Source organism: Chinchilla lanigera, unplaced genomic scaffold (assembly GCF_000276665.1).
Source record: "Chinchilla lanigera isolate Chin_1 unplaced genomic scaffold, ChiLan1.0 scaffold00005, whole genome shotgun sequence".
NCBI lineage: Eukaryota > Metazoa > Chordata > Mammalia > Rodentia > Chinchillidae > Chinchilla > Chinchilla lanigera.
Window position 1 is genome coordinate 4,767,088 of NW_004955406.1, and position 14,234 is coordinate 4,781,321.

The following is a 14,234-nucleotide window of genomic DNA, read 5'->3' on the forward strand; positions in this document are numbered from 1 at the left end:
ATCCTCCTGCCTCAGCCTCCTGAGTGCTGGGATTACATGTGTGTGCTACCACACCTGGCTCACATTTGAAAATTTAATGGTATTACCAAATTCCTTTAATTCTTTATTTTGTAATATATTATAAACATTTTGCAAAAATAGACTGTTACAGTAGATAGCCATATGCCCATAACCAAATCCACTAGTTGTCAAAATTTATTGCCCTTGCTATTTTAAAGCATATTTTGGGTTATTGCATCCATATATATTTTCACTGTAAAAAAAAAATAGTCCTTTATAAAACAGAAATACATTTTATTTTAAGCATGTATATTTTACCTCTTGTTAAAGCTGATAGTCCTTCAATAGTATATAAACCATTTGTGCTCCTGAGATTCAGTGGAACCCAAATTTGTTAGGTTTTATTTTTCTTTTATTTATGAAATTCATTGTTTTATTTACAGGAATATTTTAAATTTGTACATCTAACTTTCTCATGGGCAGTATAATGGCTGTCAGAGCCAAAATGTAGGTAGAATCAATGATAGAAATGAAATCTCCATTGAAAGGAATAAAAATACCACTAGGCTAGTCTGCTATGCTTCTTTGTATCCCTCACAAATTTGGGATGATTATCTTGTCAAAGCATTCGAATTCAGTATGTAAAATTGTTTTATGACTTGACTACTGTGAATTCATTGCAGACTTTTGAAAGAGCTGTGCAAGAGAATGTGAGCATTAATGGGCAAGCTTGGCAGGAAGCTTCAGATAACAGTTTGATGGGTATGTGACTTAACTTTTTCCTTCTGTCATCGACTCCTGAATGGTTTCTCGTAGATAATTTTATTTTGAGTGCTACTTTTAATCCCCATTTTTAGTATCACTTGTTTTAAAAACTCTTTATTGGGGAAATAAAAGGAAATTAACATTTGGAGCACTACTACAGTCATAATGAGGGAAACATAGTAGGTACCTTGATATATATGCAGTCTGCCATTTTAATCAGGGCTTGCATTTAATTCTCAAAGTTAACCTTTGTCAGTAGTTCAGTGGGAGATACTGTGAACTATCTTCAGATGAAGAAACAGGTTCAGAAAATTCTAGTCATTCTTTCTAAGGCAAGTTGTAGTTGTACAAGTTATCCCTAGAGTGAATGCTGAGGTACTTGTAGAAGTGTGAAGTTAGAGTATACTAGTACCATGCGAAGGATGAGATCAATAACTATTAAAGTCTTCTTAAAAAAAAAATATGTTCTTGAGCCAGAAAGATTGATTGTACACTAACTAATGGCATTGTCATAGCTAAAGAAATCCAAGTTTTAGTAAAAAGAGAATGGTCAGCATAGAAAAGAAATGATGGATTAGTGTGGAAAGAGGGCAGAATTCCCCAGTGGTCATGCAGCAATGTCCAGAGAAGGGCTACCTTGATAAAAGAGTCATGATGTCTAGTCTGTCTCCATGGTGATAGTCCTCAGGTCTGACCAGCGTAGCTGACTATAAGTGCTTCCAGGTTATCAGTTATGTCCTTGAGCTGATTCCAACACCACCAAGCAACCTCTGTGGTTTAATTTTTCTTGTCAACGTCAAGGTAGTACTTGGCCCAGAAGATGTTACTATCTAGTCTTTGAAATCATTATATTTGTCTTTTTGAAGTCACCAAAATTCACTCTGTGATTTACATATAAAAACAGTAGCATCAGTTTTGCCAAATATTAACAGAATAATTTCCAATTAGTAGAAGGGAGAAGCGGCAAAGCGCCTGCCTGGCAAGCGCAAGGTCGTGAGTTCGGTTCCCGGTACCGGAGAAAAACCAAAAACCAAAAAAAAAAGTAGAAGGGAGAGAGTATAGCAAAATCAGCTAGAAATACTTTCAAGCTACACAGCTTTTCATTGTCTTTATTTGACTCCTGTGAAGTTGCTTTGAAATTGCTGTATTTATTGCTCAGTCCCAGATTACTTATAGTGACATAATTTATCAATTTATAGATGAGTTTTTCAGTAGTCTGGAGAAAGATATATTTACTTTATTGATTTATTGGAAACACTAAGAGATTAGTTGCTGTACTTTGTCCCTTTCTCCTATGACCATGAAGAGAAATAATTGACAGTACTGCCCTGTACTTTTTAGTTGCTTCCATGGTTACTTAAATGAAAGGTCCTATGCCAAATGTTGGGAAATAGGTGAAAACACATGGCCCTTCCTAGTTTAGGAACTTGCTCTTGGGAGGAAGTGATCAAGGGATCCCTGCACTCTTTGGAAAGTGGGAGAAGACCTAACGGATTAGGTTAAGTTAAATGCATTTAATAAATGGAACTGTGCTAGAAAGAAAAGAATTAGGAAGGACATTTGAAAGAAAGAAGACAACAGTGCAAAGAACAAAAAAGTTATGTGTTTAGAAAATGTCAGAAGCGAATTGAGAAAACTAACGGCAGGTATGGCCAGAAAGATAAATTGAGGCCAGATCATGAATTTGTGCCTGAGGAATTTGTATTTTATCCTATAGGCAGAGGGGTACCTGGGAAGGGTTTTGAAGTAGAATTATATGACAAGGTTTATATTTGAGGAAGCTGACTGCTGGCTGTGTGAGGGGTGGGCTGGAGAAGGGGAAACCGTGGGGAGTTTACTGTAATAGTGCAGCAAAAGAGGATGAACAGTTATGCTAAAACACTAGAACAGAAGGAGGTTCAAGAGATACTTAAAAATACAGTTCGTTGCTAATTTAGTACACGGAAGCAGTAAGATTCACAAGGTAGACATTTTTGTCTGTTTTGTTTACTGAGATTTCTCAGTGCATGTGACATGAGTGAAGGGATGAACGTATAAAAATGAATAAATGAGTCAACATTTGAATGAAACCAACCTTTTCTTTGCCCTGTAACTACCCCGAAAGGATTGGATTATAGGAGGCTTGTCAGGTAAATTTAAGATTTAAAATTATAAGTCCTGTAAAAGCAGGGAGTGTATCTGTTTTTCTCATCACCATTCTCAGTTCAGTTTAGCATATAGTAAGCACTTATTAAATATTTGCTAAATTAATAGATAATTTTTGCTCATATTTATTTATACATTTCAGTTTTGCAGATTTATCCTTAGGTGGTCCTAAGAAACTTTTTCCTCTTTATATAAAAGATTCAGCTGCGAGATTTTAAAGAATGGTTGTAAAATAGTACATTATTCTTTTCAGGCTGGTGATCTAATTATTTAATGGAGATATTAAAATTTAGAGCCGCTTATTTAAATGAGTATTAAAGTAAGAAATGATGGCCTCTCTCATAATACCTACAAAAGATGTAATTTATTTGGATTCAAAGAATATTTGTTATATGATTGAAAGACCATATCTGATGTATATTAATCCTTACTTGCTATATATGTATATGCTGATTATATCAGCAGTTTCTCAAAATATTTCAAAAAATGTTTCAGGTTTCATACTTCCTAAAAAGCTTCTGCTTAATGAAGCAGATTGATTTCTAGCATAGACTTTGACACGCAGAACGTATATGATGCACACCAGTCAAGCTGAGGACCTAGTTCTTTAGTGTTTGTAACTACTTCATATTTTCACTCTTTAAAATGATTTTGAAAATAAGATTGAGTGGATCACCTGCATTCATGTCATTTCTGTGCCCCATCCTAGACATATTGAATCAAATTTATACACTCTTAACATACTTCCTAGGTGCTTATTTTCTTGCTGAAGTTTGAGAATCATTTTAATCAGGCGGCCTGTATCACTGGTGGTACAAATGAATCCAGTCATTTTTATTGATCTTTTTACTAATGAAATTAATAAAAAGCTGCCCAATGGGACAGTCATGCATATACCACCAGTGATTCAAAGCTCTTGGAAGTGAGATATTTGAGTTATGGTCTCTTGACATGATTGTGTTAAAACATAGGAAAGCATCTGACTTTAACTAAATGAAAAAAACTCCTAAAGTCACCATGTCTTTCATCTTTTCCTGTCATCTATCCAGTTGAGACCTATTTGAGATCTAGCCACTTCACTCACCGCTCCTGCTACAACTTTGGCTTGAAACAGTAAAACCAAAACTTGTTAGTATCCCTGATATTAAATGCCTTTTATGGTCAAGTTCTTATGTACATATTTTTATCCCTCTTTCCTTTAGTTTATCCTGCAGCCATGTAAAACTTCCCTGTTTCCCCAAAGACTCTGTGATCTTACAAATAATATTTATTCTGCCTAAAAGGTTTCTCCCTATAATTTTTTTCTGACCGTCCCCCCCCCAGTGGATTTACATTTGTTTGAAGCTCAGACTTCTTTTTTAAAGTTTTAAATTCCCCAGGATTATGTAGTCCCATTGTTTGTGTCCTGATAACGTTTTGTTCTGACCTCTAGTGCATTTATGGAGTTGTAATTACCTATTTCTTGGGATCATGTTACCTTTACCTTTGTATTTCTCTGTTTTAGACTTGGCTTCCTATAGGTGCAAGGTAATTGATTGTTCAGTGGGTAAATGAATTAATCACCAAAGTAAGGACAATTATTAACCTGCCATATTTGGTTCTTTAATTATGTCGTGTTTTCTAAATTTAATTATGGTCATCACGTTTCCATCCAAATACAATGAGTTTTACCATTTTTTCTGAAATAGATTCTGACATCAAAGTACTTGAAGATCAATTTGATGAAATCATAGTAGATATAGCGACAAAACGTAAGCAGTATCCCAGAAAGATCCTTGAGTGTGTTATCAAAACCCTAAAAGCACAACACGAAATTCTGGTAAGATGATTTAATTTTAAATTTTTGTGTATATTTTACCACAGTAAAAATACTAAAATATAAGAACCATGTGGAGATAGATGACATTTTATTGTCTTTATCTTTTCTGCCTCAATTAGTACCTTATTTTGTAAGTCTTTTTTTGTTTTTTGGTAGCAGGAATGAGACTTAGGACCTTGCGCTTGCCAGGCAGGCACTATATACAAAGTCTTGAACACAGCTGATACTAAAATTAGAAATGGAAGATTGACAGTGACTTTTAAGATTGAGACCAGGACGGGAAAGGAAATTTAATTAATTAATTATTTTTTGCTGCTGAGGACTGAATCCACGGCCTACATCCCCAGCCTCAGAACATTTATCTTTTGTATGTTTTCTATTTGTCATTATTTTTGGCACATTATTTGTACATGTTTGTATACTTTAGAAAACTTTAGGTGTAGAAAATTGTTTGTTTGTTCATAACACTGAAATTTGCTTTAAAAATCATAATCACCTGGCTCAAAAGATCAGGAAGTCAGCTCTGTCAGCCTGAGCATTTTAGAGATGTAGAACCATAGGCTTGCTTGTTAAAATTACTGTAGATATGTGATCAACTATGTCATACCCATCTTTCAGGTTTGTTACATTAATAGTAAATTCAAATAAGCCCATTGCACATTGACTCAGTCTTCTTTTGCAGGGTGTGGAGGAGGTTTGCTGGCGATGGTACTGCCCCATATGAGGCATACATGTTCCTTCTAGGTTATTCTATAGTATTCACCTTCAATTTTTAAAACTATTATACTTCCATATATAAATCTTCTGAGTGCCTCTTTTCCAGGAATTATTTTAGGGAATTAAAGTCCAGGATTTATATTTTAGTTATTCTGTGAAAAAATTTCATAAGCAGAATGCTTTATTTTTTTCCTTCCAGAATAGTTAATCCTCAGAGAAATACCCCACTCCCTACTGTTCTAAAGTTTCTTCAGAAAAAATAAAGCATGTTTATTCTCTGCTGTCTCTTTACTCCCTCCCAAGAAACTCCTCAAAGCAGTAATTACTGTTGCATGCAGTAAAGCAGGTGCAGTCCTCTGTGAGTCACCCCATGCTAGTTAAAAAGTGAGCAGAAGATGAGCTCAGGGCACTTACAGAGTCTTTTATGTCTTTGAACTCTTTGGCTCTTGCAGGTAGGAATAAGGATATTTTCCCCCTTCCTTCTCTCCTGAGTTGTAGAGTCTGTGCCAGTGGCCCAGTACGTCGCAGGACGTATGGCTTCCGTGCTGACCTGGAGCACAGCCCCTTGTTTAGAACAGTTTCTATGGAAATAGGAATTTTGAGTTTCACACACTTGTCCTAAATGAACTCTTGAGACATAGTTCATAATCTGGAGACTACCCTGTACTTTAAACGCAGAATTTAGTCTGCCTGTAATTTGCTTTTTTTTTTTTTTTTTGCTATTTCATAGTGTTTGCAGTAGGTGGCAGTACATTAAAAGAAATAATTCAGATAGTCTGTCCTAAACTTTTCTCTCCCTTCCCTTCATATTTCAGGATCTTAAAAAAAGTTTCCCCTTTAAAGGAATTATACTATGGTATTGGCTACATATTATATTTGCTTACATTAGATGAAACAAGTTGAGGCATTAAATGATTAATTAACTCCGTTTTGATCTATACTGTGTTTAGAAGCAGTACCGCCCTGTTGTACATCCATTGGACTTAACATGTGACCCTGATCCAGGTGAGTCAGTGTTCATTTTTGATAAAAATGAGCAAGCAGTGTGATATTCGTGAGTCCTTACTGTTCTTGTGAAAGTGTCAGCATCCTCTTTCTTTTTGCCAGTTTAACTCATTCCCAGTCATCCATATTAGTTCCTCATTTAGAATTATGAGAACTTTCTCTAAACTTACTGACTCAGTCTCCAAGCATGAGACCTGGAATCTGAACTCTGTCCTCACTAGGCTATTATAATATTTTCCTTCTCTAACTGTTCTTATACAGTTTATTCTTTGCTTTACAACCGAAATTGTCTACTAAAACACTGTCTCATAGTCTCTCCCTTCAGTTACCTTCATTGGTTTTGCCTTGTTTATAGTCTAATAAAAACCATACTGTTGAATTTAGGAGATAAGCTGTTATAGTTTGTGTAGCTGTCCCCCCAAGGCATCATGCAGTCATAGGGCTTTTTCAGGGGTGGCTGAATCTAGAGTGTGTGATGCTGGGATTAAGGGTGTGAGTAGATAGTTTGCATACAATATAAGGGACAGAAAAAGTCTTATTTTGGCCCCTTGTTGCTTTGCTTACCCTCTGAACATCATTAATGTTTTCTCTGAGGCCTGTCTGCCACACCACACTGTCTTGGAGCCAGCTGATTATGGACTGAACCCTCTACAAACTAAGCCAAATAACCTTTTCCTCCTTTGATTTTAGGTGTTAGGTATTTTGTCTGAGCAACAAGAAAAGTAACTAAGACATGAGAATATGCAATATGCCTTTGAAACCAATTCTGTTTTCATTCAGATGCATCATTAAAACAAGAAGTGTTATCGCTTCTTGGCCTTTTGGCTGAGATCAAGTGTAAAACAAAGAAGTGTTGATCTATAGGGAAGAGAAGGAAAAAAATTAACACCAATTTATATAAATCTATCAACAGACCTGGCATTGCTAAGAAAAAAATCATATTTATTTTACAATGGCTCTATTCTCATATTTAAATTTTTTTAACAGTTTTTCTAAGAGACCCTTTGGAGTTTGTTTTTAACACTGATAATGCCATTTCTAAAATACTAGAGAAAAATTAAAATACAGTTAATCTTATAAAAATCTATTTGTATGCCATATTTATACTTGTAGCTTTGAATACCTTCTTGTTGTTGGATTCAGAACTACTTTTTAAAAAATTGTACTGGGTATTGAATACAAGACTTTGTGCCTGCTGGGCAGGTACTCTATCACTGAGCTATTTCTCTCTTTCTTTTAAAAATTTTTATTTTGAGACAGGATCTCACTATATAACCCAGGCTAGTCTCAAACTTACAGTCCTCCTGCCTCAGCCTATAGAGTAGGTGGGATTAAAAGTATGTGACACCATTCCCAACTTCTGAACTGTTTTTTAACGCAGTATCCATGACCTAAGGCAGAAGGATAAACTGAGAGTGTGAGTACAAGCATCAAAGTAGATGTTGGTTAAAGCATAGCAGTCTGTCTGATTGTGAAAACCGCCTGTGGCCCTCCTGCTTAATCCGTTATCATGGTTCACTAAAAATGTATAGTTTCCAAAATGCAGTAGTTGACGTATATTTGTTTTGGTTTTGACCAGCATAAAAATAGTAATTGAAGGCCTCCAATATAACTCAGCGGCATAGCACCTGCCTGGCGAGAGGAAGGTCCTGAGTTCAATTCCCAGTTCAAAAAAAAAGTAATTGAAACTTATGCCATTATAACACTCAGCTGTTACTTTTTAGACAGTTTATTTTTTCTGAAAAAACTTGGTAACTTTGTCTTAGTAGGGAAAACAAATTTATTTGAATGATTCTTTGAATTTGCATGGTTTTACTGTCACTGTTCTGGTTATGTAGCATTAGTAGAAAAATCTGTATATATGATTCTGATTTCAAAAATTAGCAAAGGAATAATGATTATATATCTTTCGGATACATTTGAAATTTTGTCATTTTCAGAATCTTTACAAGCTTAGAATAACATCAGTTTGTTAAGGACAGCAAAATTAACCTATAGTTATTAACTTCGTGTCCGTGACCAAACTACTTTTCTTCATTAAGCTTCAATTTCTTTACTAATAAAATGGTAAATTATTTATTTAAAACCTGATGCTGCCAGGCATGGTGGCGCATGCCTATGATCCCAGCACTTGGGAGGCTGGAGCAGGAGGATCATTAAGTGTTTGAGACTAGGCTGGGCTATAAAGTGAACCCAAGGCCAGCCTGTCTCAAAAAAACAAAACAAAACAAAAACCTGATGCTTTAGGTGTGAATTCCAATTCTGTTACAAAGTGTTACAGAATTTCCTGTCTACTTGTTGTTTTATAACTCAAGTAAGGTAAGTAGCTTTACAAACAATAGCTAAAACAATATATAATACTAGTTTATGGGCTATACTATATAATAACCTTATTATAAATTGCTTCCCATTTACAATAGTATACCCTACAGTATTGCATATCTTATATCTAACTAGTAAAATTAAATGAAATTAATTAAAATGAATTAGGATATTATATAAATTCCTGTATACTTAAAAATCTGAAAAAGCTGCATGGGAACCTATTGAAAGTTTTTTTTTTTCCTTTTTGTTATTGGAATATTAAGTGACATCACAGTTCTTTGAAAGCTGTCAGTTTTAGAGAAGGTTTTCTGGTTTTTAAAGTGCAGTGCTTGAGCACTGTGTATAACATTGATTCACACAGTTACACAGTTATGTTAGGAACTTTGGAAGGTACAGAGATAAAGCACATGAGAATCCCCCATTAAGAGCTGATGTCTAGCTGGGCGTGGTGGCGCATACCTATAATCCCAGCACTTGGGAGGCTGAGGCAGGAGGATCATCGCAAGTTCGAGACCAGCCTGGGCTACAAAGTGAGCTCAAGGCCAGCCTGCACTGCATAGCGAGACCCTGTTTCAAAAAGACCAAAAAAAAAAAAAAAAGAGCTGATGTCTAGAGAGCAGAAATAAGAGATGAACATAAAACAGGATTCTCTTTATCTTTCCTAACTGCTTCTTTGCTAATTTTCCCCATCTGAGTAAGTGGCACCTTCACCTATGTATTACATTAGCCAAACTCAACCCTTTTATATTAGCACACATTTGCATTACTTTTATGTCTTTGTGTGGTGTTGGTACGTGTGCATAACACATCCTAATTCCTGTTCTCACTCCCTTTCCCTTGCTCCCTTCCTTCCTTCCTTCCTTCTCTAGATCCCCCACCAATGTGAGAAAGATTATCTCCCTTGGTTGTTGGCTCTGCCACACTTGTGCCCCGCCCATTGATGTCTTATTCCTTGGAGTATAATCTCACACTCACCCACCTCTCTTCATCTTCCTGTTGCCACTTCTGTTCTCAGTCACCGCTGCTCTAGCCAGGATTTCTGCAAATAGGAAGACCTTTGTGTTTCTCTAGTGCTCTTTTCATTCTGCATACATCAGGCAGCATGATTGCTTTTTAATTCTTTGAAATATTTCAAACATACAGAAAATATGTAGTGTGACATAACGAACATCTTTGTACCTACCATCCGTCCTTAGGAGTTATCCACATTTTGTCATACTCGTTTCAGATCTGTTTTAGGAACTAAAATGTGAGATGTAGTTGAAACTTTGTTTATGCCACCACCATCATGGTCTACTGCCTTTTATCTGAGGAATCAAACTGCCGTCCTCAAGTAGTCTGACTCCTTCCTACCCATGTTTTTATGCTTTACTCTAGACACACGTACCTACCATGTATGGTATTTATTTTAAATGTTTAATATAAATTGTATCATACCAATCATATCTTTCTGTAACTTTCCCCGCTTCTACAGTGTATACTGAATAGTACTGCAGTGTAGAGGTACACCACTATTCATCCTTTCCTCTAATGAGGAGCACTTCAATTATTCTTTTTTCTCCCCCATTGATATTTTGCTCCAGGTTTCTTTTCTTTTTTTTCCCCCTAGACTTTTTAGCTTGTAGTTCTGCTGAGTTTCTCTGTTGTCTTTTTAAATTTCTCTGGTTCATTGATTTCATATCTTTAACATGGTCCTCCTCCTTTTATGGCTTTTCTGTTATTTTTAGCTCCTTGTGTTGATCACTTTAATTCATTCATCTTATTTTTTAATATGTGTATTTAAGGCTAAAAATTTTTCCCAAGTGTAGCTACAACTATTTTTTAGTTTCCAAATAGAGGAGTTTGCTTTTATCATTTCATATTTTATTGCCTTCCATGTTTGTATTGGTAGAATTTTCTTTATTCTCTTCTTTCGCAGTTTGGAAGCTGTACACTGTGTTTCTGTTCCTTTAGTGTTTCATATAAAATTTGAACTACTCTGTTAAAGTTACATAACAAAACAGCGTTATTTATCATTTTAATCCCTTCCTGAGCAGGACAGGACCTTTGTACACTCTACCCACTGCATACCTACCTTCTTCCCCTAATTTTCCTTCTTGTTCTCTAGAATTTAGTTCTATTGTTAGAAGAATTTTACAATTACCATTTCTTTGTACTCAGTGATGAGACTTATCAAATTTTCCCAATTCTGAAATTACTGGTGTTTCTTGAATTTCATGCCTTCCTATAGGTTTACTTTTCTTCTTGTGAAAGTTCTTAAGTCACTTTAGGTAAAAATCTGTAAGTAGTAAATTCTTTTTTCATCTTTGATCTTGAAGTTTCATCTTTGATCTTGAAGTTATTCACTTTTAGTCATCATTTTGAGTCTATTATACCATTATATGTGCTTTTGAAAAATGGCTTTATTGAAATATAGTTCACATGGCATACAGCTCGCCCACTTAAAGTGTACAACCCCAAGGCTTTCAGTTTATTTGGCCATCCAACCATCACCATAGTAAATTTTTAAACATTTTCGTCTTCTCAAGAAGAAATCTCATTCTTCGTCTGTTATCCTTCAGTCTCATCTCTTTCCCTGCCCTAGGTAATCAGTAAGCTACTTTGTGTTTCCATACACCTTATTACTGTGGGTGTTTTGTATAAGTAGAATATGTGGTCCTCTGTGACTGGTTTTTTTCAGTTACCATGTTTTCAAGGTTCGTTTATGTTCTAGCATGTATCAGTACTTCATTTCTTTTTATTTCTAAACAATACTCCATTTTATGGACATACATGCTTGATTTATCCACTCATAGTATAGAGACATGATTTTAGTTTGTATTTTTTGGCTATTATGAATGGTGCTGCTATGAACATTTGTTTGCAAGTTATTGGCCAACATATGTTTTCTTTTGAGTTTATACCTGTGAGTGGAATTGTTGGGTCATATGGTTACTGTGTAGTTAGCTTTTTGAGGAACTGCTGAACTGTTTGTTTCAAAAGGGGCTGTAACATTCTTACCAGCAGTGTATAAGGGTTCCGTCTCCACATCTCTGCCAGCTCCTGTTCTTCGTGTGTGTGTGTGTGTGTGTGTGTGTGTGTGTGTGTGTATGTGCATATGTGTGGCACTGTGGATTGAACCCAGGACCTTTGCACAGAACTACATCCCCATTGCTTCTTGTTTATTTTTTTATTTTTTTTTTCAGCACAGGGTCTTGCTAAGTCACTACATTGTTTAGGCTGCCCTTAGCCTTCCTGCATGCTAGAATTACAAGCATGTGCCCCCACACCCAGTCTCTAGGGTTTTGATAATGGCCATCGTAGGGGGTATAATAAAGTTGTCTTTTATTGTGATTTTAAGTGGCATTTCTCTAATGACTATGGGGTTGAAGATCTTTTCACTCGCTTATTGACCTTTTTAAATTCATTGTTGCTAGACAAGTACTTTACTGGGGTGGGGGGGGCTATAATCCTGGCTCTTCCTATTGGCCAGTGTGTCTTCTTCGGAGAAATGTGTATTCAAATCCTTTGACCATTTTTGTTTGAATTATTATCTTGGTGTTGTTGAGTGGTAATGGTTTTTTTTATATCCTGAATACTTGTTCCTTACCAAGTACATGATGTACAGATACTTTCTTTCATGTCTACTTTCTTGACAGTGTTATTTGAAACAAAAAAGTTTAAAATTTTGAGTCCAATTAACCTATTTTATCTCCTTTAGTTGTCTCTGCTCTTGGTGTATCAGAAATCATTGCCTAATTAAGATTTATACTTAGATTTTCTTCTAACACTTTAAACAGTTTTGGCTCTTATTTAGGTCTCTGATCCATTTGGATAGCGTTTTTATATATGTTGTAAGGTAGAAGTCTAACTTCATTGTTCAGTATATGTCTTCCAGTCATTTTAGTACCATTTGTTGAAAAGGCAGTTCTTTTCCCAGCCCTCTTTTATGGTCAAAAATCAGTTGACCATAATGTGAAGATTTATTTCTGGACTCCCTGTGTCGCTGACCTGCGCCTCTGTCCTTACACCAGCAACATACTTTCTGACTCAGTGATGGCAAGTGTTGCAGAATTTTGAATGATACAGCCCGTGGTGGCACTGTGCCAAGGTTTGCCACCACGGGCCTAGATTATTACAGTTTTGTAGGAAGTTTTGGAATCAGAATAAGTCTTCTATCCTTGTCCTTCTGTTTAAGAATGGTTTTGACTCTTTTGGGTTCCTTAAATTTTCTTATGAATTTTAGGATGAGTGTCACTTTCTGCAAAAATTTCTCCCAGGATTTTAGTAGGAATTATGATGAAATTATAGATCAATTTTGGGGGTACAATTGTCTTTAAAAGAAAAAGAACCTTTATAATCCAAAAGAAGGAAGAAAACATCATTAATCAATTTTTATTTTTGTTTTTTGGTACCGGCAATTGAACTCAGGACCTTGCACTTGCCAAGCAGGCACTTATGACACTGAGCTATATCCTCAGCCCAAGAAGGAGGAAAACAGAAAGTAAAAACAATTAAGAGGAATAAAAGAAACAGGAAAAGGACATTATTTATTTTTAATAACTTAAATGTATAGTTGTATATTAACCGTACACATTAATGAGTTCGTTGTGACATTTCTATACACATATATATTGTGTTTTAATCATGGCCACTCTCCGGATGGAACCTAGGCATAGATATGCTTAGGTAGGTGGGCAGGTGCTCTACCACTGAGCTACATCCTGTTCTGGGAGTATTGCTTTCCTAATGTTGTTTTTTTGGTCCAAAAACAGCATACGTCTTTCTATTTTCTAGGTTTTCTTTTATTTTTTTTACAATGTTTTCTAATTCTTTGCATTTCTTTTGTTAAATTATTCCTAAATATTTTATTTTTTGATGTTACTATAAATGAAATTGTTTTTTAAATTTTGTTTTTGGTTGTTCATTTTTACTGTGGAGATAATTGATTTTGTATATTGATCTTATTTCCTGAACTTGCTTGTAAGTTCTAGTAGTTGTTTAGTGGCTTCTTTAGGATTTTCTGTGTAAAACATCATGTCATCACAAATAGATATTTTACTTCCTCCTTTCAGTCTGGATGTCTGATTCATTTGATGAGAAGCCTCCTGAGCGTCTAATTGTCATTCTTTTATGGGTATTGTTTGCCGCTTCTCTGACTCTGCAGACTTTTCTCACTGTTCTTAACACTTTGCAGTTTTTCCACAGTATATCTAGCCATTTATTGTAATTAAGCTAGCCTGGTATTTGCTATGTACTTTTTCCTGATTTTTTTCACACTAAAAATAAATGTATTGTCTTTTCTTAACTATGTAAGCAATATAAGCACTTTCTTTCTTTTTTTTTTTTTTAAGAGTAGGAAAATTTATTGGGAAAAGGAATGAGGAACAGGAATAGCTCCTGAGAGACAGGAGGGATCCCAGAGGGGTTGCCCAATACGTGCACTTTCTTTTTTTTTTTTTTTTTTTTTTTTTTTTTT

At 35.3% G+C, this 14,234-nt stretch overlaps 1 protein-coding gene across 1 annotated transcript in view; it reads left to right on the plus strand.

Annotated features, from left to right (window-relative positions):
• Nsl1 (NSL1, MIS12 kinetochore complex component) overlaps positions 1–14,234 on the plus strand; it is a 34,061-nt gene that overhangs the window by 2,649 nt on the left and 17,178 nt on the right. Inside the window, exons 2-4 of the mRNA XM_005374740.2 lie at positions 684–762; positions 4,599–4,729; positions 6,397–6,451. Coding sequence (XP_005374797.1) covers positions 684–762; positions 4,599–4,729; positions 6,397–6,451 — 265 coding nt within the window. The remainder of the gene's footprint in view (positions 1–683; positions 763–4,598; positions 4,730–6,396; positions 6,452–14,234) is intronic.